The sequence below is a fragment of the Misgurnus anguillicaudatus genome, chromosome 13 (assembly GCF_027580225.2).
Source record: "Misgurnus anguillicaudatus chromosome 13, ASM2758022v2, whole genome shotgun sequence".
Lineage (NCBI taxonomy): Eukaryota > Metazoa > Chordata > Actinopteri > Cypriniformes > Cobitidae > Misgurnus > Misgurnus anguillicaudatus.
Window position 1 is genome coordinate 28062784 of NC_073349.2, and position 27770 is coordinate 28090553.

General features: G+C 38.2%; 1 protein-coding gene across 3 annotated transcripts in view; it reads left to right on the plus strand.

The window, feature by feature from the left end:
- Positions 1–27770, plus strand: part of nfatc2a (nuclear factor of activated T cells 2a) — a 41743-nt gene that overhangs the window by 4319 nt on the left and 9654 nt on the right. For all 3 annotated transcript variants that reach the window (XM_055188586.2, XM_055188585.2, XM_055188584.2), the window contains exons 3-9: positions 112–280; positions 7897–8099; positions 10849–11021; positions 12671–12811; positions 22028–22083; positions 22222–22354; positions 24195–24911. In XM_055188586.2, coding sequence (XP_055044561.2) covers positions 112–280; positions 7897–8099; positions 10849–11021; positions 12671–12811; positions 22028–22083; positions 22222–22354; positions 24195–24911 — 1592 coding nt within the window. The remainder of the gene's footprint in view (positions 1–111; positions 281–7896; positions 8100–10848; positions 11022–12670; positions 12812–22027; positions 22084–22221; positions 22355–24194; positions 24912–27770) is intronic.

Genomic DNA, 27770 nt, shown 5'->3' on the forward strand with positions numbered 1-27770 from the left:
TGAGTTATATGCTACAAACCTCTCAATGTATTGTGCACTGCATGCTTTTATATGTTATGAATCAGATAAGTGAATCAAATGAACGTGATTCTGATCTGTCATCTCTTCCAGCATCCCTGTGACATCACTGCCACCTCTGGAGTGGCCACTACCAAGTCGCACCGATCAATATGAGCTACACATTGAGGTTCAGCCCAAACCCCACCACAGAGCCCACTATGAAACCGAAGGGAGCAGAGGGGCGGTTAAAGCCCCTACTGGAGGTCACCCGGTGGTCCAGGTGGGCGTGGCTTTTATATTCTCTAACCTAGTTAGGCTCGCGTGTGAAGATATTTCCTAATCATTATGCAGCATGAGGTCATTTTGCTCCAGGGCAGGGCTATGAAAATGGCCGGCTTCACTTATTTGTACGTCTGAACTTATACAGATTTCATTCATTAATAGTGTTAGAGAAGACAACTATCGCTTAGACGAAGGGTTTTCCCCCTGAGTTTGTTATACGAACATGAAAAGTACCTGTCCTGCATCATGTTATAAAGAAATGTAATACTGCATTTCTAAGTGAGCAATTTTTAACTGGCAGAGAATAAAAATAATAAAAATCACACACAATGTATTTACTTTACATGTATATAAAAACATACAGACTTCCAAACATGAAAAATATGATAAGATACTTTAGGATCTACTATAGTAAACTGTATAGTTTAGAAAATTACCAGTGTAAATATGAAAGTATGCTACAGTATTTACTACATTTTATTAAATTATTATAGAAAATTCTACAGAATGCTATAGTATACATTAACAGTGTAGTGTAGTATACTATAATTTACTACAGTTTACTACAGTATTTACTACAATTATTTATTATAGTTAATGCTACTTAAGAGTATAGTATACTTAAAAAAGTCTAGTACAGTACACTATAATTAACTGTGGTAATTAATAAAGTATATTACAGTATTCACTACACTTTATTAATTTATTATACATAAATAATGCAACAGAATGCTGTAGTATACATTAACAAAGTGTAGTGCAGTATACTATAATGTACCACAGTTTACTACAGTAAACTAAACACTAAAGTATACTACAATATTTACTACAATTATTTATTATAGTTAATGCTACTAAAGAGTATAGTATACTTTAAAAGTGTAGTACAGTATACTATAATTGACCGGAGTTTACTGTTGTAATTAATAAAGTATATTACAGTATTCACTACACTTTATAAATTTATTATACATAATTAATGCAACAGAACGCTGTAGTATACATTAACAAAGTGTAGTGCAGTATACTATAATGTACCACAGTTTACTATAGTAAACTAAACACTAAAGTATACTACAATATTTACTACAATTATTTATTATAGCTAATGCTACTAAAGAGTATTGTATACTTAAAAAGTGTAGTACAGTATACTATAATTTACAACAGTTTACTGTGGTAAATAATAAAGTATATTACAGTATTCACTACACTTTTTTAATTTATTATACATAGTTAATGCTACTGAATACTATAGTATACACTAACAACGTGTACTACAGTATACTATAATGTACCGCAGTTCACTATAGTAAATACTAAAGTATACTACAATATTTACTACAATTATTTATTATAGTTAATGCTCCTTAAGAGTATAGTATACTTAAAAAAGTCTAGTACAGTATATTATAATTTACCACAGTTTACTGTAGTAATTAATAAAGTATACTACAGTATCCACTACAGTTTATTCATTTAATATTATTCATAGTTAATGCTACAGAATGCTGTAGGATACATTAACAAAGTGTATTACAGTATACTATAATGTACCACAGTTCACTATAGTAAATACTAAAGTATACTACAGTATTTACTTCAATTATTTATTGTAGTTAATGCTACAAAATGCTATGGTATACATTAACAAAGTGTACTACAGTATACTATAATGTACCACAGTTTACTGTAGTAATTAATAAAGTTTACTACAGTATTTACTAAACTTTATTAATTTATTATACATAATTAATGCTACTGAATACTATAGTATACATTAACAAAGTGTAGTACAGTATACTATAATTTATCACAGTTTATTATAGTAAATACTAAACTATTATACAGTATTTACTACAATTATTTATTATAGTTAATGCTACAAAATGCTATAGCATACATTAACAAAGTGTACTACAGTATACTAAATGTACCATGTATATATAAATTATAGTCAATGCACAGTTTACCATAGTAAAAATTTAAATAAATAACAGTATTTTTAATGGGGGCAGGGCCAGTAAGGAACCATTGAGAACACAGGTTCCACAATCTCAAATGCTGCGTCTGAAACAACCTACTTCCATACTATATAGTAGGCAAAAAGCAGTAGTGGAGGCGAGTAGTATGTCCGAATTCATAGTATTCGAAAAACAATAGGCGGAAAGTACCCGAATGACCTACTACTTTCGGGAAGATCCCGAGGTGTTCATTCGATGGACACTTTGCTATCCCCCGATCCCCCAGAAGAGGTGTTATCCAACGAAGAAGAAGGGGCGTTGTTTTATTAAAAAATGCCAGAAAGCGATAACGTGGCTCTCTTTAAATGCAAATACATATATTAAACAGCTGTCCCTTGTGTTTAAATTGTGCTTGTTTAACGTCATTGCACTTAACAACTAACTTGTTGTTATGTTGATGTATGTCACGTGATGTATCAACATGCCAGATGTAGTTTGTCCGAATTCATTCATACTATCCATTAGGGATGCACCGATATGGAAATTTTGGCCCATACCGATAACCGATAACTCTTTAAATTTGGGGGCCGATAACCGATATCTATAGGCCAATAAATATTCATATTTGCACAATGAAAAACTTGCAGACCGCGGACATCTTGTCTTTGCGCTAGACTGGCATACTCTTCTTAAGCCCACAACACGTGTCATCTTCGTGCTATGTCACAGAAAGCCCCAATCAAAACTCCACATGGCCAGCAATGAGCGAGTGAAGTGGTTCAACAAACCAAAATAATCCATCATTTATCGGCTTTCATTTATCGGCCTAATTTTGCTATCAGACCGATAACCGATAATATAAAAAATAAGCAGTTTTTGGCCGATAACGATATGTCGGCCGATATATCGTGCATCCCTACTATCCATATTCATACTATATAGTACCTACTGCTTTAAAGGGAAAATATGCTAATTTTCCAGCTCCACTGGAGTTAAACATTTGATTTTGACCATTTTGGAATCCATTCAGCCAATCTCCGGGTCTGGCGGTACCACTTTTAGCATAGCTTAGCATAACTGATTGAATCTGATTAGACCATTAGCATTGCGCTTAAAAAATAACCAAAGACGTTTTTTTCCTATTTAAAACTTGACTCTTCTGTAATTACAACGTGTACTAAGACCGACGTGAAATTAAAAGTTGTGATTTTTTTAGGCAGATATGGCTAGGAACTATACTTTCATTCTGGTTTAATACTCAAGGACTTTGCTGCCGTAACATGGCTGCAGCAGGCGCAATGATATTAAGCAGCAGCCGAAAATAGTCCCCTTAGTAACTTTCAATAGCAGGGGACTATTTTCGGGCACTGCGTAATATCATGAGTAGGTACAACCTGGCAACCCCCCATGACATTCTAGTTTTGGTAGAAAAGGGCTACCCACATTTTCTTCACAAAATGATCAAATCTGGTGTGAACCTTTTGTAGTTTTTTTACAGCAAGCTGTGAATAATTAGAAAAAGGTTGTGCAATTTATCATTTAGAGAATAAACGTGACTGTCTTTTGAATTGCTTTGACGTCACTTAAATTGACTCAGGAAGTTGTGTTCACCCAGAGATTTTACAGACGTAATGGCAGCTGTTTTCTGTAGACACATGATATTTCTCTGTTTGTTTACCACTTTAAGTTTGATGTTTCCCGGGTAACAGTTTATGTAAAAGCCCTGGTGTTGCCTTTTGCTCACTCGGTGTAAACCATCTTTAATGGTCTTCCTACCGGCGTCCTTCCGATGTCATCTCACTGGTATAGATCGCAGACTGCCTTGGCGAAGCCAAAATGTTTAATGCTTTCCATTCCCCGGCGTTTGCTGTGGTCAGTCCAGTCCCTCGTTGACCAATCACATGGCAGGGAGTTACTCGGGATCGGGATGAATCTCTCGCTCCTTCCTCTACTTTTCTTTTCCAACCTCACAAATGAGTCACCGCTCGCCGGTTGCCATGGCGATCAGGTTCTCAGATGGCGCATGGAAACAGTCGTGTTTACACAGTTTGTGAGGCTCAGCTCTTGTACCTGACTCATTCACCTGTGTCTTAAAGAGACATAGCAGACCTTTATTTCATGTACAAAGAGAGCATTTAGTACATTTTGTGGCCATAATCAACTAAACATTATGATAATGGTGCTTTTACATAAAGGTTGTAGAAAGAAGACTTTGAGATCTGTGATCAAACTTAATCTCATTGCTGTTTAGATATGGGCGTAATCTCATGTGTGACATATCTCAGTTCCTATTTAGGCTTTTGTAAATAACCAGTTAAAAATAATTAGCTATTATTAGCCTCTTTGATATGAAGTGGTATTATTTATCGTTCATTCTAGGAAAAAATCACATGTGGACCATTGCTGATGATAACGTACGTATTCGGGCGACTTATCTGATGCAATTCATTAAAGTGCATGATTTGAAATTTTCACACTTGGCTTGCTCACTTTGCTTTTGAACTCGGTGTAAATTTAGCTGCATCTTCATGCTCTGTGGTTTCTGCACACTTCCTTCCCATGTACATTCTGCTTTTTTCAGCACACATCTAATTTGTTAGTTGCATTTCTGTGTGTCATCGAATAAACAGCCGTAATGTAGATTGTAGTATAGACTGTAGCTGCTGTGCACAGTTCAGAGAAAATACTGATTCATCTTGTACTAAGATTACTGGTTGTGTTGGAGTGTTTTTTTGGGAAATGCCAATGAAAAAAACGAGTTTTGTAAATGTAATTTAATGTAATGTTATGTCTATTTTTGTGATTTATATATTTTATATAAATCTTCAAATGTACTTCAAAATGTATCTTTCATTAGCTGCAAATGTTAAAAAAGCTGTCAATGAGTTACGGACACGTAGTATAAGCGTTAACGCTTTCCATTCACTTTTGCCAAACCGAATTGCGGATCCGTCAGTGCCACGTCAGTGACGTTGCTCGCGCCAGAAGTTTAACATTTCTCAACTTTTCAAGCGGCAACGCGTGCATCAGATCGCCTTATGCAAATAACCTAGGCAGAGCCAGCCAATTACGTTTATGGAAGCATGTGTTGCGGCCACTGTGATTGGCTATTGGCCACGCTTCAGAAAAGCCTTCCGTCAAGTGTTAACGCTTTTGTCCCGTGTGAATGTACCGCTAAACCTTCAAACAGGTCTGTGCGAATTTCTGTCCAATCAAATGCTCTCTGAGAATGCCCCTCCCCCTAATAGCACCTGCCAATGATTAGCAATAACAATAAGTAACATTTCATTGGTTTGTTCAGTTTGTGCCTTATTTCGTTTACTAACCTAAGTAAATGGTTGTTAAAGAAACAACTGAAATGTATTATTTTGTCGACGGTTAAATCAGCCTGAACTCATAGGATTTCGTACGTACTTTACAAGTTGGCGATTTCGTATAATTTTGTACAAAGTGAATCATCCAAAAACATATGACTATCAGAAGAAAAAAAATAATGAAACTCCACCCTTACTGTAAATCCAACGTCATATAGTCGTGCCAAAGCTACACCGTAGCTATGCCATAGGTTATCCGTAGCTGGTGCGTAGCTTTGCGTAGCCTGACGTGCACCTCGCAAAGTTTCTAACAGTGCGTCAATTCTACGCGGACCGCAAGCGCTGTGATTGGTCCACCAGAATCCTTCCCGTCAGGTAAAAAAAACGGAGTCATAGGTATTTCCGTTTAAGACGGTGAAAACAAAGATGGGCCAAGTTGAGGAGTGATTTAACTCAAACTGCAACAAAAGTCGCTGTTTATTTACCCTACATCATTGCTGGTCTTCTCAAATCATACACAACAAGTTGCTGTTTCTTCTTCTCTTCTTCTTTCTCTCTTCACGTCAACGTGGACGACGATGCAAAAGTATAAATGTAGGCCGTTGGACCTACGCACAACTATAACGAGCCCTTAAATTGCAAAAAAATGTACAAACGTTGTCGTACGAATTTGTAATATATGTATGAATTATCAATAAGATCGAGTTGTCTCATCAAACCGCCAGTTCTAGTCGAAAATACTTAAACACAAGATAAAAAAGCTGGACTACATGCAGATTTTAGTAGTTACAAAGGTTAATACCAAATACAAATGGCTTGCCAAACTTTTCCGTGATTAAAATCCTGATTTACTACCAATGTGCCTTTGAGAAAGACATTTATCTTTATGTAAAAGGACAATCCCTGCATTAGTTTACAGTAAATTGGTTGGGTGTATGTAAATGGTAATCTAAATCGATCAATCGACGCAATCATATCGTAGTAGTTTCTTAATATTTTAATGCACACAGGCTCAAATCCTCAAACCCTGCTAAAAAACCAATAGACACCATCACGGAAATTCTATTGGTTTTATTGGGAATTTTATTAGTTCTAATGGAATATGGCCCAAAACACACTATAGTGTATTGGTCTTTGTTGGTCTCTAATGGTATGTATTGGTTCTATGTATTGGTTCTAATGGAATACGGCCCAAAACACACTACAGTGTAGTGGTTTTAATGTTAAAAGCTAATGGTTCCTATTGGTATTTTAATGGAAACCATTAGAATTTTCTGTAATGGTTTTATTGTTTTTTTTCAGCAGGGAATTCCCCCTTAAACTACTCTTTACATTTCCAAAACGACTCTTTCACGATTCAGATATAATTCTTGTTTGGTTGTTCAGCATATCTATCCCATCTACAACCAAACGACAAGGCTGCAGTTGTTTTTCTCATTGGGCCTGCCATGCTTTGCATATGAAAATGTGACCCATTTGCCTTTGTGTCGAATATGATTTGAATTATTAACCTTCATCGCAGAAACGCAGACAGCAAAGTAAAATACATTTGAGCAATTTTGTGTTCATCTACATACATAAATATGTTTTTAAGCCTTAATTTAAGGAGATCAGATGTAATTCCCATAATGCCACATTAGACCCACCTTTTGTCTAAAATTTGAAATGTTATCTTTCTTGATCAATCTGTTGGTCCCACAAACCATGAACCTTGGCACAGTTACAGCTCATGAGTGACTGATGGGTTTCCGGTAGCGTCTGAGAGACAGAGATGAATCGGTGAAAATGTTTGCAGACTCTGAGACCGACTGCACACGCCCTCCTGGCCTGCGTTCAAGGTTTTTGGAGATGCTAATGTTTCCAGCAGCGTGTGTACTTTAAGTACCCAACCAGGAGAGCAGAGCGTTGCTAAAATAGTTGCTCTGGCAGCACAGCCCAGTCTAAACTGAACAAACTTTGTTCTCCATTTAGGGGAGAGGAAAGTCTGACAGACTATCTGAACATCCGAGCACCTCATGATTTTCGTCTATTATCATAATGAGTCGTAGTGGTTGGCTAGTGCTGTATTTACTGCTAGTTTGCCTCTTTTTTGTAATATGTTTAGAAAATGTGCATAATTCTTGTTAGTGGAAAGATGGTGGTTGCCAGGGTGTTGCTAGGGTGTGCTCTATGGTTGCCCCAAATCAAAAAGCCCACTGTCAAATGCCTCTGATGTTATGCACCTGTAACTCAGGTTTCTTATATAATTTTCGGCAATGATACCTTGTTATGTGCATTGTAAACTACAAAGCTATTTAAAGACATCATCATTTTCTCTTGCTCTGTCCCATGTGTAGCTTCGTGGATATAGGGGTAAGGAACCTCTGGGTCTGCAGATCTTTATTGGCACAGCAGATGAGCGGATCCTGAAGCCTCACGCTTTCTATCAGGTTCATCGCATCACCGGCAAAACTGTTACAACCACCAGCTATGAGAAGATCATTCATGGCACCAAAGTCCTAGAAATTCCCCTGGAGCCGAAGAATAACATGAAAGCAATGTGAGTAAGATTTCGATTCAGATTTACATTTTTCTAGATCCATTTAGTTGTATAGATTGTCGCAGGGATAAAGTACATATGTAGGCAAAACCCAGAAGCGAGTTTTTGCATTTTAGCACTTCCGGTTCCATTTTGAATGGGGTTTTGGTTAAACCTTAAATAAGATCTTGGGATAACATAAGCCCAAGATATTTTCAAGTTTTATTCTATGACAAAAAACATCAGTAATCACCCACCCGTGACTTTTTAAAGCTTTAAAGTGTCTTTGATGATACTTTTGAAAAGAATATACTTCTGAATATTTGAAAAGAACCGCCCCTCAAAAAAATGCATATGCGCAAAACTCTACCTGCTCAAGAGAGGGAACACCTATTAAACGTGTGCACGAGAGAGAGCGAGCGAGCATGCAGGAGCCTAGTTCGTGACTTGTGCCAGGGCTAGCATTGCTAATCATAGCTTACATTAACTTTTACTAGCAGTGATTTTAAATGGATTTTTCCAAATAGCATGCCAAACTTTACCTGTCGAGTAGAAACTTTGCGTGGCAAGCTCAACCTGTGCTTTTAGCGCACGCCAGCGTGTGAAATTGTCTCCCCAAAACACTCTGGTCTTGTTTCTTTCTTCATAGTCCTTTCTCTTCTTGTCATACAATTCGTAGACACTTTTTTTCTTGCGACCCTCAGACATTTAAAAAAAACACGGTGAGAACGCGAGCGTCAATGAATGGTTGAAACCGTAGCCCATCACACATATACACCTGAAAGTGCGCATGTGCAGAAAGCGAACCTAGAGACGAGCACGTACGACGGCTTTACGTCAACATATCATCAGAATGATTGACAACTTGGATGACCAATAGTCTTGATGATCCACCCAGAAAAAGAAAATCTTCCGCTATACCTTTAATTTTTGTTAATGTTAGGTAATATCTGCACAGTTATTCAAGTTAGTTCTTAGTGCATTTATTAATGTTAATAGATGCTTGATTTTATAAATGTATTAATAAATTAACATGAACTAAGATTAATAAATGCTGTAGTATTGTTTATTGTACGTTCATGTTAAATAATACATTAACTAATTGTTAACAAATACAACCTTGTTGTAAAGTGTTACTGGTGTGTTAGGGCGGATGCTAACAAGTTGCTTCATGGGACTACACACTTTGTTGGGTACTTTTGAAGATCTCAAAAACAATGCAACATAGGCACAATTCCCAACAAAGATTTATTCAGAGAATTTTCTCATTAGGAAACATGTTTCTAAATTTGTTTAATAAAGTTTGAAAGAGCTGTTGGTGGTGATGACGTTGATGTCAAGAGATCGTGGTGTAGTTCGCTTGTAGCCCAATGCTGCGTTCACACCAGGCGCGGTAGAGACGTAAAGCACGAGTGATTTCAATGTTAAGTCAATGTAAAGATGCGTTGATGCGCGTCTGGAGGTCTCACGGTGTGAATGATGTGTTTAGCCAGCAAGGTAGGCACGATTCTGCCTCATTCGCGCGTCTAGTTTGCACGAATTGAGCATTGCGCGAGAACGCGCGAGTTGAAAAATCTGAACTTTGGCGGAAAAACGTGTCGTGTTAACCAATCGGGAGCTTGCTCTAGTAGTGATGTGATTACAGAAAGTGAACGGTGCAAATGATGTGTTTAGCCAGCAAGGCAGGCGCGATTCTGCCTCATTTGCGCGTCTAGTTTGCACGAATTGAGCATTGCGCGAGAATGCGCGAGTTGAAAAATCTGAACTTTGGCGGAAAAACGCGTCGCGTTAACCAATCGGGAGCTTGCTCTAGTAGTGATGTGATTACAGGAAGTGAACGGTGCAAATGATGTGTTTAGCCAGCAAGGCAGGCGCGATTCTGCCTCATTCGCGCGTCTAGTTTGCACGAATTGAGCATTGCGCGAGAACGCACGAGTTGATACATTTGAACTTTGGGGGGAAAACGCGTTGCGTTAACCAATCAGGAGGTTGCTCTAGTAGTAATGTGATTACAGGAAGTGAACGGTGCGAATGATGTGTTTAGCCAGCAAGGCAGGCACGATTCTGCCTCATTCGCGCGTCTAGTTTGCACGAATTGAGCATTGCGCGAGTTGAAAAATCTGAACTTTGGCGGAAAAACGCGCCACGTTAACCAATCAGGAGCTTGCTCTAGTAGTGATGTGATTACAGGAAGTGAACGGTGCGAATGATGTGTTTAGCCAGCAAGGCAGGCACGATTCTGCCTCATTCGCGCGTCTAGGTTGCACGAATTGAGCATTGCGCGAGTTGAAAAATCTGAACTTTGGCGGAAAAACGTGCCACGTTAACCAATCAGGAGCTTGCTCTAGTAGTGATGTGATTACAGGAAGTGAACGGTGCGAATGATGTGTTTAGCCAGCAAGGCAGGCACGATTCTGCCTCATTCGCGCGTCTAGTTTGCACGAATTGAGCATTGCGCGAGAACGCGTGAGTTGAAAAATCTGAACTTTGGCGGAAAAACACGCCAAGATAACCAATCAGGAGGTTGCTCTAGTAGTAATGTGATTACAGGAAGCGAGCGGAGTCGCAGAAGCCCCTCCCATGACTCGAAGTTCCACGTGAATGGCTCGATGACTAGAATTTGAGAATGAGTGGGCTAACTAACTTCCAGCTAACTTCCGGGTTGGCCTACAAAAAGACCTCATCCCTGCAGCAATCTATTTAACACGTTCTTCATGGGATTTGATTATTTTATGCCAAAAAAAATCCTCAATGGTTTTTCTTCTCACAGAATTGATTGTGCCGGAATTCTGAAGCTTCGGAATGCAGACATAGAGCTGCGCAAAGGGGAGACGGACATTGGCCGGAAAAACACTCGCGTTCGCCTGGTGTTCCGTGTTCATATTCCGCAGCCAGGCGGCCAAAATGTGTCTCTCCAGGTGACTTCCCATCCCATTGAGTGCTGTGAGTACATTTTTGAAATGACAGATTCAGATCGTTCATGATAAGGTCAATGTCAAAGTGAAACTGACATTTAGGTTTCTGGTTTTATTATGAGTGATTTATCAGTGCATGTTACTGCAAAGAAAAAACATTTGTATACATAATCTTCTTTTATCAAAAGGTGTTTCACCTTTTAAAGGTTAGTGTTTCCTGAAAGGTCTTGTTGAAGACTTTGAGTGACTATTTGCAATGCTCTTTAGATGCATCATATGCCTGTGTTCGATTTCACACATGGTAAACGGGGTGGGCTCGACATGTTTTGTTTTTTCTGAGATGTAAATTGCGATATGATAAATACTGGATGACTTCACCAGATGACACGAAAAGCTCTGTTTGAGAGGATTTAACTTCTGCTTTGCATTTCTTGAATAGGTTACAGATTTGTTTACAGAGAATTTTGTGATTTCTTTCTGTCATTTGAAACCATTTTCATGTAGTGTAACACTGGCAAAGGCATCCGAAATAGTTTTCCTTTAGAAATAACTGTTCTGGATGTTCTGCGATGTGAGGCGCACATTGCAACGTCTACGCTGAAAATATATATTGCACAACCCTATTCTGAATTATGACTTCTTAACCTTGATTTGTCAGATAATTTCACATTCTCTATTTGAACCAAATATCCTCATTTGTGGTTAACGCTTCATTTACTTATCATTAAACTATAGCACGTCTGTGCACAACTGTCCAAAGGTCTCTCTTATTGGTCTTTATCTTAGTTACTATAGCGGATATTAAATCATAGCTGTTAGGAGATTAGTTTCATGCATGATGTTAATAACATGAATTTAATCTTCTTGCAAAACAGGATTTTATGCTCACTCAACCTAAAGTAAATAAAGAGGTGATGGATCATCCGGTCTGTTTGTTAACAGGGCCTAAAGTCAATTTGGCTAAAGCAAACCACATTCGTATGATAATAGCTTATTGAACTGCAATGCAAATACTAATATAAAATTTTATTCATTTCGTAAGTAAATAAAATAAATGGATTGTAATGACAAGTGTCATTAGTTTAGGGAACATAAACATTTCATTGCTTAACCTACAAAACAAATTTGTGGTATGTTTGCACCCAGCCTTAACAAATATCTAAATATTAGTGATGCACCGATGTATCGGCCGGCGATATTTATCGGCCGATTTTTGATGAATTTGAAACCATCAGCAATAGCATGAGAAAGGTCGATATCGATTGTTTATTAATTAACCGCATAAAGGCAATGAGTTGCATGTCTGTTGTTCAATTGAAATTATTTAATTTGTGCCTCTCTTATTATGTTGGTCAGTTGAATGTTAATTAGATCCAATCCATGTTCAGTAAAAATAATATGATGCAAAAATAAACTAGCTAATAGACCAACTGTATGGCATTGTATACAAGTGTTTAATATCGGTATCGGCATCGGCCAGAAGTTGTCAGTTTAAATCGGTATCGGCCCAAAAAAATTCTATCGGTGCATCCCTACTAAATATGCAAGACAAAAATATTACTGTTTTGAATATCAGATGATTCGTTTGGCTTGATCTAAAATTTAGCACAATAAAATACTAAATTAATGCATTGTATGTGACTAAACACAAGTACACATCGCTTTGTTCCTCTGTAGCCCAGAGATCTGCTCACGAGCTGCCCATGGTGGAGAAGCAGGACATGGACTCCTGTTCAGTTCTCGGGGGTCAGCAGATGATTCTCAGCGGTCAGAACTTCAGCTCGGATTCAAAAGTCATCTTCACAGAGAAAACTCAAGGTAAGTGCTGTGAGATTGGCTGGATTTTAGAGAGATTGTCAATGAAGCTTTTGAACCTAAACTGAATGAATACAATATCAGTTAGATTGATTTGACTGCATCTTCCTGTTGAGTCAACGTAAGCAAATATTTGCACTTGGTGTCTTCATTAAACGATCTTCATGTCCGCAGTAAAATAGAGCAAGTGAATTCAGAGCACAATAAAAAATGTGTTTTTAATTTTATTAAGTAGTTTACTATATGGTTCTTTGCAGAATTAAGTTGATTGTTCATGTCAGCATATTTGTTTCTGGGTTATTTACATTTTTAAGTACAGTACATGGATGAATTGCTCTTGTATAGCTTATTGTTAGAGCATTGTGTTGGGTTCGAACCCATGATACAAAAACTGTTTAAAAACAATGTATGGGGAGAACGCTTTTTGGTTTTGGCTCAATCATTAAAAAATATTTGAGTTTGATTAATTATATTTTTACACAAGCAACACACACATCTCTGCTACAAATTAACATTTGAAGTTTGTTTCTAGTACTTACCATTCTTTGACAATTACACCAAACGTGACAGAAGTGCAAACGTGGGGTTAATTGTAACAGGCAGGGGGTAAAAATTAAGTTTGCAGGCAAATATTTCAATACTATTTTGTCTATGTGGATATTGTTTATATATCTGTCTAGGTATCCACACTGTATTCATTCATCAAGCCCTTTTCTAACAATAGTTCAATTATAAATGGTTACAAATGTCTAAATATGTGAGAAAAAGCAGCACAATTATGACAAAACATTTTTTATATGTGACCTGTAATAACCATACTACAGTTTCAAAATCAAATTCTGAGATAATGAGCATCAAAGTCTGATTTTAGCCATTTATTTCATTATGATTTCAATCGTTGACATGACCTTATTCAATCAATATTAAAAATATGAACAAAAATCAATTTCACACATGATTTTTGATAAGACAGGCACATTTATTTTGTTGGCAGCCAGCAATCATTCATGTGTAGCCTATTTAAAACAACGGCAAGAATTACGCTAACCTTAGCGGTTTTCATATCATTAGTGCTGAAGGGTTAGTTGTAACACAGCGTTACAATTAACCCCGCTAGGTCAAAATGTTTTCAAGGGCACCAAAAAGGTTGCTAAGAGCTGCAGACATATTTCAAAACAATGCTATGTTTTAGTCAACAAGACAATGATTAATATGACATAGAATTGGATTTGGTATCTTACACACCCAACTTAGAAACCTAAAATAACACATAATGAAAAAATGTACTTACATGCCACCAAAACACTCGTTTATTAATAACTCTCTGGAAAAAACATGATACATTTCCAATAATTTGCGGGAGATCGTATTTTGGCAGCGTGAAAAAATACCGGAAAAACAAACTCTCAACCTTGTGCAACAATGTAAACAGTCCGTGTTACAACTAACCCACCTTTTGCCCTGGGCACCCCTACCCACTGTAAGAAGCGTCTGTCAAAAGTGTCTGTCAAATGCATAAATCTTATGTAGTGTAAATGCAATAATTTTTTCTGTTAAGATTCTTTTATGGTTCCTATTAAGCTCTATAAATGATTTGCTTGTAATGGGAACGTAACTCTTTCGACATACTCAAGATTTTTGAGGATAAAAGCTAGTTTTAAAACAGCAGATAGTCATGGCTGATATATCTTGTCAATCAAAAAAATAACAGGAATTATAAAAAGAAAGGAAAATTAAGAAAATTTTATCTTCAGAAATAAGTTAATGCAAGTTAAAATAACCATCAAACTATCTGTATCGGCCAATATCAATTTTAATAATCAAGTATCTGTGAAAAAATTTAATATTGGTGCATATACAAATTTTTGAGTTTCTCTTTTTTTAGGTTGACTGCTAAAAAGCTTTAATCTGTCAGGTTTCACTGTTGTATTTTTATTGTACAAGGTTTTTGACCCCTCCTTTTGTGCTTTCTGTTTATTTTATTTTATTTGACTTGCACACAAATTTACCCATCAACAATTTGCATTATTTTAGAGATAAGATGCCAAGCCTCACTGTCCCTCCTTTGTGTTGTTTTAGCTCGCGAGCGTCGATGAGTGTCCCGCCTTTGTGTTTAACGTCAAAAACACGTAAAACAGCTCTTGAATGTGGTCTGTCATAATTGTTTAAAAATAATGCACAGTGCACCAAAATCACACAGTCGGCTGATTGCTTTCTCTTTCTGTGTGTGCATTTATGAGTCATTCTTTTAACCAATATGTACTTGAGTTCAACAACTACTAGAACTTAATAATTACATAATTATCACACACGCATGAACTAAACCTGCAAGTGCAACTTTATTATTGACAGAGACCTGCAGCAGACCTTTGCTGCGTTTTTATTTTGAATTGTGAAATTATTCTAATCCAGTTTTTGATTTCTGATTGAATACAGTGTCAGCTTCACATACTGAGAGTGGGTGATCCATTTCATTGTCTTGATTCAGGGTTCACACGGATCCTTGAAATCCTTGAAAGTTTGTGAATCTGGGGAAAAATAACAGTTGTTCCTTGAGAAGGGAACGAGACGCTGTGTCTCCTTTGCCATACTTCCTGCGTCCCTGTAACCTCGTCTTTAGCAATATTTCAGATAGCGATATACTTCCTGGTTCCCGTGTCACCCTGTCTTTGTCGTTAAGCCTCACCATTGGTTGAATTTGATATATACATTCAGACACATTTGGAGGCGTCCACAAAGTGTCACCGCAGTGACACAGCGCGAGTTCACTCGAAAGGGAACTGTAACAATGTATCTTATAAGGTAACACGATGTAACCTTGCTCTCGCTTAAAATGTGTCCCCCCATTTAGTCCTTGAATTTGAGGGTATTGGACCTGGAAAGTCCTTGAAAGGTCCTTGAATTTGAAGTTAACTAAGGTGTGGGAACCATGTTACCAGATTGATTTACGTGTTTGTCGAATAAAATCGATTTAAAAAAATTAAATAAAAGTCAGTTTAGAGAAGTCGCGCCACTAGGCAACTAAAGTCGTATCTATTTGACTTGAGTTGTATCGACTCTACAAAGTTTAATATTAACATATTTTTGACTAACAATTAAACCTGACATCAACTTTACCGTAACTTGTGTTTCTTAAGCTCAAATTCTGCTAAAAACACCTTTATTCAATGTCGTTCAAGTGCTGCGTCGCAAGTGCCTCACACGAATCTGTCTAGAGCCCCTCCCCCAGTCTTTATTGATTGATGATTGGTTCTTTTAGGTGAAAGGCGGGACTTCCGTTACCCCATTTAAAGCAACAGCAGTACTCAATATTGTTAAATCTAGTATTTTTGTTAAAATGTAATTATTTTACTATTAAGCTTTTTCTATATTTAACATCCTGTTTTTTCATATAGTTAATACTTCATTTTACAAAGGTTAATGGCTTGCAAACTGTTTATAGTCAGCCTGAATTTTGAAGTCAGTTTTTCAAATCTTGGAGAGTTAAGCTACCTAAAAACAGGAAAATGTTATGCATCATATTTGTTTTTTCGTGTCGCTGACAGGTTTATGAGAAGCGCGTTCATCGAATGTGTGTGAAGAGATTATTGTGTTGTTTGTGTAGTGCGTGTTGCCTGCAGGTGCCATTGTTATGTCTCTGTCACACATTGTGTTCTTTCATGCATGCTAAGCGGCAGATGAATTGTGCATGGGCTGTGATGGCTCTCTATTATTGACAGGCTTTTTTGATGTGAACAGGTGGCAACTAGCAGTTCGGCTTGCAAATGAAATCCTGTCACAGCTGTGTGATTACAAAGTCTATATCAAAGTCCTTGCTTTGGGTGTTTTTACTTTATTATTGTCACCGTATTTAAATTTAGTTTGTTTGTCTACTTTTATTTAGAGTCTGTTTTATTGATGGACGTGATAGATTGTTTTGTTTGTTTTGGTAAAATGCTAGGCTCTGTTTATTGATCTGTGTGGTGCTTTAAGTACTGCTAGGTTGCATGGCCCTGCCACAGTGTCTTATTTTTGAAGGCTAACCCAGAAGTTAGTTTCACATGGTTTTCCTCTGTAAAAAAAAATAGGCTTTTGGATTATTGTGAAAAACGAGCTCTGTGATCAAGAAGGGTTACAGTACTTATTGTTTGTCCATCAAGATAATCTTCACAATTGAACACAACCTTTATGAATAAAGTTTACTAGAAATTAGAAGCTAACCTTAGCCCATAAGCGAACTACCAAAAATGATGTTGACCCTGGGAAAACATTTCAATCAACCAATCAGAAACTCATAATTTCCCTTTGATTTTAGGGTTCAGTTATTGTTTGGGGTGGGTTTAGGTCTTATTTACAAAATGTGTTGCTTTGAGGACATTTCTTACTTGGCAAAATCGGGTCGAGCTTAGTTGCTCGACTCCATCATCACCACAAAGCTTCCGACAACTCTTTAAAACTTTATTTAAAGAATTTAAAAGATGATTCCCTGGTAAGGAAACACTCCTTAAGGAAATATAAATAAAGTGAATACAGTAAATTTTGGGGGGAATTGTGTCCATGTAGCATTGTTTTTTAGATTTTCAGACAACGTCTGTAGTCCTAGCAACTTTTTACCAACCGCCCAACCGAAGTGTAAAAATCGTGCCATACATACGGCAAATTCCAATTTAGCATGCATATAATACGCCAGTCCTTCCCAATTCTCTTAAATGGCGCATCTTTTTTTGTCGTTTTATTTATTGGTTTCTCAATTTTTTGTTTAGGGTTAGAACAACTTTTTGTTACATAAAAATGACATCCAAACCCCAATTCTAACCCCAACTCCAAGCGATCATGGCTTTAAAAAAGACAAAAACGTAGAGAAACCTGTATATTAAATAACCTTCTTAAGCAAATCTCAAATCTAACCATAAACCCAAGCAGAAATGGTTTAAAAAAACAGAAAAAAATTGAGAAACCAATAAATTAAACGACAAAAAGATGTGCTGTGTAAGTGAATGGGGAGGACTGGCGTATCATATGTTTTGCACGATTTTCACACTTTGTGCTATTTATACGCATCGTCATGAGACTGGGTAGTTAAAAACATAAAAATTGCGAGTGTGGTATTACTGCTGTGTATTTAATGTGTAAAATATCTTCAACCAAGATCTTACTTAAGGTATTTACCCAAAACCCTATTCAAAAACGTGCTGACTTTAGGAAGAGCAAACCAGAGGTGCTAAAATGTTAACTCGCTGGGTTTTGACTACGAAAATATGTCATCCCTGCAGCTAACCCTCTTTCTCTTTTCTGTTCATCACTAACACATTTACTGGTTTGTGTCCTTATATACAGTGCATTATAAAGCATTTAGACACCTAATGGTGGGTACACACCAAAAGATTTTTTTACATCTTATAAGATTTTTAAAATGTGATAGACCACAAACATGAGGATAAAAAATCCTACATTTAACCGTTTTGCACCTATAGTGTCAAATACAGCACACAACAAGAACAGATTTTCAACCAGAGTCTCGACTGTGAACACAGAAAATCTTGCAAAATCTCGCGAGACTTCAGAATTAGCATGGCGGACGATATGCAGGAAGAACTTTCAATGATAGTGTTTGGAATGATTTTCATAGAAATTCAAGGGAAATAAAGAAAAGGGTTTGGGTGAAGTCAAAGAGACAGCGGGAACATGGACTGTCCCTGCTGAAAAATCCAGCTAAGACCAGCATAAGCTGGTAGCTGGTTTTAGCTGGTTTACGCTGGTCCTCCCAGCCTGACAAAGTTGGTCATGCTGGTGGGCCAGCTGGTCTTCCAGCCTGACCAGCTAAGTCCAGCTAGACAAGCTTAAAAAGTGACCAAAACACAGCTAGACCAGCTTGCTACACCAGCTAAAACCAAGCTGGAGACCAGCTAAAACCAGCTCACCAGCTTATAGCTGGATTTTTCAGTAGGGGTTAATGTTTACTTTGCATCAACTTCACTGTACTGCGGCATGACTGCTTCCATCTTCTATCATCTCACTTTCTGATTGAATATTGTTTCGTTTCACGTGATAATCTCAAGAGCGTCCGCGCGTTTGTCCTCGGGGTTCTCCACACACATTAGGATTTTGTAATCATGTTTAATATTTACCATTCGCGATCAGGTGGCTCTGACGTTCTTTCGATCAGGTTCGGACACTCTTAACACACCAAGGGAAAATCTAATAAGATAATCTGTAGAACCATCAAGATAATCAGGACATAGCTAGGACTGTCGGAAGGGGGAAAATCGGCCGAAAATCAGCCAGATTATTTTTTGGTGTGTACCCAGCATAAAGGACACTAAAGATGACACACATGTTGATAAAAAATTACCACTAAAAGCATCTGCCAAATCATGAGTACTTAATGTTAGTTTTGGAAAATGATCCAGCATCTTCGTTTGATATTTTGTGCATCAGTGCATAGAAAATCCTTCAATCTTCTAATAACTCAACGGTCAAAATACTTGATTTTGTTATGCAATTCTGCTCTAAATGTGGAAATAACCAAAAACAGAAGCAGATTGCTGTTTTGTAGTGTTTCTCTCCTTGACAGGCTGTTTTGTATCAGTTTACTGTGAAATCTTAAAAAAATGGGAGACAGCTGTCTTTGGCCAGAGTTTTGCTGGCTCTAAATGAGAGACTCTCTGCCGAGAGCTTCTACTTTCAAAGCCTCATTGGCCAATTATAAGAAAAAACAAACACAAACCTATGGGATTCTCATGAAGGAGCTTTGGAACGAACTGCGATCGAACAGAACGGCCAAGGAAGAATCTCTTTCCACCTGTCTCGGGTGAAACAGGGAGGTTTGATCATAAAGCAGTTTTTAAGACGTTATCCTGGCACTGCATGTGGAATCCCCCTCTTTGTTGCTGACTCATTTCAGCCACATGTGTCTCATTTTCAACCTGATGAGGGGTTTCCCACTCGCTGCTAAGATACGATGCATAATCGCTCCTTGTTTAATGATTAATTTAGTTGGAACGCTACAATGAACAAAATTATAAACACAACACTTTTGTTTTTGCCCACATTTTTCATGAGCTGAACTCCAAGGTCTTGTACACAAAAAGGCCTATTTCTTCAAATATTGTTCACAAATCTGTCTAAATCTGTTAAGCCCGGAATACACTGCACGATTTTTGTCCTCTTATAAGATCATTACCTTATCACTGTGCGACATGTATCGTTTAAACTCGGGTACGAGAGGCATGTAGACTGTACGATGATGACACGGAAGCTTCGGTGGCAGCGGCACACGTTGCGCAACGTCACCAGCATGCGCTCGTGGTAAACAAATACGGGCGCGCAGGTCGTAGCAGCAAACACACTGTGCGGTGATCATGCCGAATTTCTGACACTGTCAGAAAACTATCGTAGGCTATCTTTGGACGCAAGACCGGGAAAACGTCCGTCTTTGAACCTCTCTCATTGTACGACATAGGACTACCGATGAAGAGCCACGATCACAGAAATCGCGACGATTGTTTCACAATGGCATTCTTTCGTCTGGGACAGCCAATTATCGTGCAGTGTATCCCGGGCTTTAGTGAGCATTTCTCCTTTGCTGAGATAATCCATCAACCTCACAGGTGTGGCATATCAAGATGCTGATTAGGGCGCATGATTATTGCACAGGTGGGCCTTAGGCTGGCCACAATAAAAGGCCATTCTAAAACTCTCAGTTTTATTACACAGCACAATGCCATAGATGTTGCAAGTTTTAAGGTATCGTGCAAAGGCATTTCAGAGAATTTGGCAGTACATTAAACTGGCCTCACAACCGTCGGCCATGTTTATCCACACCAGCTCAGGATCTCCACATCCAGCATCTTTATCTCAATGATAATCTGCGACCAGCCACCCAGAAAGCTGCTGCAATCTGAGATACACATGTCCATCATCTTTCAGACACACATATTTGGAGTTATTTAGTTACATTAAAGTACATTACATTATAGTTACATTAAATATCCTTGCTCTTCCACACTGTAGAAAACAGGGTTCAAGGAGCAACTTCTGACTTTAAACCCCAAAAAAGTGCATCCATCTTTCACAGAAGTAATCCACACAGCTCCAAGGGGTTCATAAAGGTCTTCTGCGGATAATCAATGCGATTTTGTGAGAAAAACATTCATATTTCAAACTTTTTAAACGATAATGACTAGCTTCCAGTAACAACATCATCTTGACCGTGCTCGAGCATGATTGTCCCCACTTCCCCATAAGCTTCCAGTCACATTGTGTCTTCATCGATCCGAGCATGAGCTCATCATTAGGATGTGATTGTTTTGAAGAAAATAGGAAGTAATGCGCTCTCTTAACACGACATAATAATATCCCATGTCATAATGTTAAGTTTGTGGCTTCTATTTTGAGTCGTTTGGAATGCAATGACACAACGAATCTATGTTCCAGTCTCTCAATTGTGACCCTGTGTGTGAATCCAGGTCTCAAAATAATCATCAAAGTTTGATTTCAGCCATTAATTTAACTTTGATTTCAATCTTTGACCTTTCTCAGTCAATATAAATATATCTAGGTTATATTTTCACACAATGTTCTTTATGTTATGTAGGATGATTTAATGTAGAAAACAGTACATTTTGAAAAGTGACTTCAGCAAGGAAATGTAAATTGACATTTGAAGCTTTCTTGTTTACGTGCACTTTAAAAAAAATCTTGTCTCTGACACCATATGGGCATATACTGTGCTGCGTAGTGTGCTTTGGCTATCCTGTCCTGAGGTAAGCAGTGATGTTTGAGGAAGTGGGTGTGAAAGGAGATGCAATCGGCTCGTACCACGTGCAGTCTCTATTGTATGGGAACCAGTCAGTAGGCGAGAGATTATAAGTACGACGGTGACTTTGTACACAGACGGATTGATGTACACAGACGTTATCGCCCACTTTTACCTGTCACAACAAAGCCACGGTGTTGAGTCATTATGAACAGGGGAAGAAGCGATGTGTGCCAGTGAGAAGGTCGAAGCTTCACAAGTAAAGGGAACAAGGGATAGTTGGCCAAACCCGTATTTCCCCATACAACTTTGACATAGTATGGCATGAGTATGTGCGAAAGACTCAAAAGATATGAAAGTACCAGCACTTCCTAAAAATTGAATAGTGCTGAGGTTGTATGATTGTATGTTTACTGTATGGTTGGTTATCAATGAATTTCACAAGTGTATTGGTTTAATTTTACAAACATTTATCTTTACAGACGGGCAGCAAATTTGGGAATTAGAAGCCACAGTGGACAAAGATAAAAGTCAGGCAGTAAGTCCAGCAACTGCTTTTTTGTGAATGACTAAAGTAGTCAATTAACTTCCTATATATATATATATATATATATATATATATATATATATATATATATATATATATATAGCTAATAAAAATCGATGTTGTTTACAGAGCATGCTGTTCATCGAGGTGCCTCCATACAGAGACCCGTCCATTTGCCTTCCAGCTAAAGTGAACTTCTATGTGATAAATGGAAAGCGGAAGCGCAGTCAGCCTCAGCATTTCACCTACACACCTTTACCAGGTATGCGTCGTATTACTGCTGTACCTGTAGTCGATAATTTGATCACTTAAAACTCATCTTTGAGCATCAAAATAGCATACAGTATGTTTTTCCTGTAATAATACATTTTCATGCCTTTATAATAGCTTAAATGTAACTCTATGCCCTTGCCTCATTTTGTATATGACAAGAATTGATATGCAAATTAGTCCCTGCCCCCACTTAGTCGCACCAGCTTGGACCATAGATGTGAAAAGGCTAATTAGTCCCCGCCTCCACTAAATCACACTGGCTTGGACTATAGAACTGAATAGACTAATTAGTCCCCGCCTCCACTAAATCACACTGGCCTGGACTATAGAAATGAATAGACTAATTAGTCCCCGCCTCCACTAAATCACATTGGCTTGGACTATAGAAATGAATAGACTAATTAGTCCCCGCCTCCACTAAATCGCACCAGCTTGGACCATAGATGTGAATATGCTAATTAGTCCCCACCTCCACTAAATCACACTGGCTTGGACTATAGAAATGAATAGACTAATTAGTCCCCTTCTCCACTAAATCGCACCTGCTTGGACCATAGATGTGAAAATGCTAATTAGTCCCCACCTCCACAAAATCGCACCAGCTTGGACCATAGATGTGAATATGCTAATTAGTCCCCACCTCCACTAAATCGCACCAGCTTGGACCATAGATGTGAATATGCTAATTAGTCCCCACCTCCACTAAATCACACTGGCTTGGACTATAGAAATGAATAGACTAATTAGTCCCCGCCTCCACTAAATCACACTGGCCTGGACTATAGAAATGAATTGACTAATTAGTCCCCGCATCCACTAAGTCGCACCAGCTTGGACCATATATATGAATATGCTAATTAGTCCACGCCTCCAAGTTGCTAGCCAGCGCCAACATTTTTCATGATTTTCACAAAAGTTTAATGCCTTCCAGAAAATGTTCTTCTTAAAATATATAAACAAACAATATATAAAATGAAAGAACAGACCCTCTGCTTTCAATAAAAAACATTTTATCCTTCCTTCATTAGTTCTCTTTTTATCACCTCTCAAATATGCGTTTCTTCAAAAACACAACATTTTAAGCAAAAAGCTGAGATAATTCCACTTTTTGTGAAAGACTTTTGATAGAGATCAGATTCATAGTGATCCTCAAAACTTACACGGACATACAGCTGTTTGCCCTAGGGTGATACTTCCGGGTTGCGGAAGATCTGGTGGATTATAGCGAGATTGTGGAAAGCCCGAAATACGCAGAGAAGCGTTTCTCTTTCTCAATGGCGTGGAAAGAGTTAATTGTATCAGATTGGACAATATATAAAACTATGCAATTAGTCCCCGTCTTCACTCAATCACGGCAGTTCATACTATAAATAAATATGTAAATTAGTCCCCGACTCCACCTAATCACACCAGCTTGGGCCGATATAAGCGTACATAGATGCTGCATTCGGCAGTTTCAGGTGTAGCTGCTAAGTCTGGATGCTCGAGTTGCGTGTTTGCATCACGTATTCTTTTTTCATGGCGATGTTAACGGGTTAGACTTTCCACTATACGTGTGAGCAGCGCATGCTCACATCACAGCAGTGCTGCAAACGTTTCAGCATCGAGTCTGTGTGGCATAGCTATGACTCGAAATAGTGATCCACTCGTTCAACTGTGTTGACGTGATTGGTTATAAGTTATGTTCATTAATGGCAGAGTGCCCTGCATATTAAAGTATTTTATTTCAAAAGATCAATAGAAATCCTGTATTTCCATTATACCTACACTTTAAAGTCTAGACCATTTAGAATTTCTTTCATAGTCATTTCCTCATTTCACTTCCACAGTTCCTTCTATTAAGACCGAGCCTGTTGATGACTATGAATCTCGGCAAGTGAGATACTCCATGACACACATGCTCGGGGTGTCTCCGCAGTCGTACTTTAACCCACGCGGGGTCATCGGCCCAGACAGCGGACTGGTGCCTGCCCTCGTCCCCTGCCAGCAGGCTCGTCTGGGTGTCTCTCCTCCAGACCACCGCTTTCAGCAACAGAGCCCAGTAATCTACCCCCGTCTTGGAAAGGGCTTGGCAAGCAATTCATCTGTTTACTCACAATCAGGAGCCTCCATGATACCCGACTCCCATCGCTCAGTACTGGTTCATACGGGTTCCCCAGCTCAGTCCTCTCACCTGGGCGCTCAACATCCCAACAACCAGCATCCCTCGATCATCCAGTTCTCACCTACCAACCACCACCTACTCAGAGGAGGAGATCCTCCGGCACCACAACCTCCAGAACATCAGCACATCATTTATTGTGAGGGCTATAACCAAGGTGTAGGAGCAAACCGCTCCCCTGCCCCGGCCCAGGCACCCCAGCAGCCACAGAATTACCCCACGGTCATCCAACAGCAGCCGTTCGTGCAAAGGGTGGCCAAAGAGAGATCGCCTCCTGTCCAGGCTGAGCCCCAAAGATGTTCCTCCGCAGAAGAAGAGAGAACCAGCTCTCCTGGAAGAGTCACCGTGAAGGAAGAGAACTTGGATCAGGCCTACCTTGATGACGGTATGGAAACAATTGCTTAGTATAAGTAATCACACTGAACTGGATTTTCCTTTAATGTTTAGTAATTTTGGCCAGATTTACCAACAGCTTGCGCCAACGCAAACTATCTTTGGGCGTTAAAAAACTACTGTCAGGATTTACTAAAAAACACGCAGTAAAAATTAGCACTGTAAAGGCGTGGACATGGTTGCTTTTGTGACTGACCTTAGTGCATATGTATTTGTAGGAGTTTCCCTCCCAGACGCAAAAATTTTGGAAGGCGAGTATTTAAATTAATTATGCAACGTGATTTACTAAAGTTTGAGCTTGTTAATTTACTGGTAATTGTGCCAATATTTAACGGCCAAAAAGTTTGTCTTCAATGTGGTTCATTATGGAAATGAGATGTTGCACCTGGTTTCTTTAACGTGCGCCTTGTCAGTAAACCAACCGTAGGCATTTCCTCTCCCAGGGATATTTTGTTTGGAATAGTGATTTCACGCTAATTTGCCCTGTTTCGTAAATCTGGCCCTTACTGTACAAAAATGGTTTCAAGCAAAACATTTTGTAGCAGTGCAAACTTCCAGTTATTATTATTATATTAAATAGTCAAAAATGTAAACTTATCTTTTATCAAATAAATATTTTTCATATAAAAATAATGTTAATTATGCCATAAAAATAGCTACAGTGAAACACTAAACCCTAGCGAAATTTACTATATGAAAACAATGAATATGCAAATTAGCCTCTACCTCAACTTAATCATACCAGCTTAGACTCTGATCCACTCAGTCAACACATGACGTGATTGGTTACAGATCACGTTTTTGGGACTGTCGTTGGTCTGCCAAATGAGTAAATGCAAACTTAAAAAGTTAGAAAATATTTGCAAATCACTCCACACCTAGCTGCAGAGATGTCTGTCAACGCATATTGATGTAAAATACGTAGGTGTAGAAATCCATCAGTCATATCTAGCAAACAGATTCATTGTCTATAACGCATTGAAACTGCATTCGGACAATGGCAGGAAGAGTTTTATTGTCATGTCAGTGCTACTTTAGTTCCCTTTCACTCACATTCTTACACCGAACATGCTTTACTACAGTAACTTTAGTTAAAGTGTGGTATTCTAGTAAAACCAGAATAACCACAAATTTACCATTGTCTCACTATAGCAATATTTTACCCCATGATATTTTTTAGTAACACTAAAAATAAAAAATAAAAAACAATAATTTTCCAAAAACCTGGTTACTACAATTCTTAGTATTTTTGTCGTGTTTTCAGTAAAAATATCTTCTTAATTCTAAAAAATTTTGAATTAAGATGCTTTTTCTTGATGAGCAAAATGACCCAAGAAAATAAGTCTAGTTTTTAGACAAAAATATCAAATTTAAGTGATTTTGTGCATAAAACAAGCAAAAAATCTGGCAATGGGGTAAGCAAAAAAATCTTGAAAATTTTTCTTAAACACTAAATTCAAGAAAAATTTGCTTACTCCATTGGCAGATTTTTTATTGCTTGTTTTATGCACAAAATCACTTCAATTTGATATTTTTTTGGGTCGTTTTGCTCATCAAGAAAAGGCATCTTGTTTTGGGAATTTTTCGATATTTTTACTGAAAACAAGACAAAAATATTAAGAACATTTTTTCTTGAAAATCATTTTTTACAGTGTAGAGTCTTACTGTAGAAGTTCCCTGATTATTTTTCATTAGGAACTATGGGATACCAGAAAAGCATTGGTGTTATATAAATCTGGATGAATGAAAGATTGATTCTCTTTGCTTGGCTTTTGCATCTTCTTTCCAGTACCCAGGAACAGTAAAAAAGGAATGAATAAGCTGTTACTTTGTCATTTTTAACTTGTGTCAAAACACCGTAGTCAACTTATAATGACTTTGTTTGCCATTATTTTGCCAAACCATGATTTAACATAAGTTTCACTTCAGTAACTTATCTTCGGTCTTCATTACTCCACATCCGTGCATTACTTTCGCCCTTTATCTGACAAGGAAATGGGTACATTTTTGACCTTGTGAATAAAAAAGAAAAGAGAACTAAGCAGCTCCAAAATTTCTTGGACATGTTGACACTGTTATGATTTGCAAAACAAGTGCCATGGTAACCCATTGTCAAAAAGTGAAATGGGCTGCCTGGGAGAGCTGGGGAAAGCCTCTTTGTTTGTTATACTTGGCCAGGGCTTCACCTTGGCCCCGCGCCCCCAATACTGCGGGGAGAACCCGCGAGAGGATTCGCTTTTTTCCACATGTCGTGCTCTTGCCAATCTGGAGCACAGAAGTCCTATTTGCAGCTGGTGCTGTTCTTCAGCGCGATCTGAACAAGATACTGATGGGCGGGAGTCTGCAGGAAAGGGAAAAGGGCCATGTTGGATGGAAAAACTGAAGCGGATAGGATAGGGAGCCAAAGATGGAATTTCTTCTGGATACTCTAATAGGGTTTCCCTGAGTAAACAGCAACGCCATAACCGTGGCCACATTGATGGAGCGTTACTATGAGATGCTTAGAAGCTTTGATGTTTTTAATAACAACGTGCTGAAGGTTTAGAAGCTCTCGAATGAATGTGTTGCCCGCCTTTTCATATCCAAGATTATTCTTGTAGCGTCATTAGAGTTTAACACAACTCTTGTAAGCTCATAAAGTTGCAAGCGTATTCCCTCATTAAGGCTCCTAAAGCCAGACGAAATGCTGAGATGACTAAACGCTACCATATGGAATTGAAGCAGTCACACAAAACAAACTACACCTACTAAAAACGGTCTAAAGGTCAGAGATAGTAACCAGACGGTTGCAGGATTTGGTCACCCAAAGCTAATAACCAAGGGCTTGAGGTGCACAATACAGTACATATAA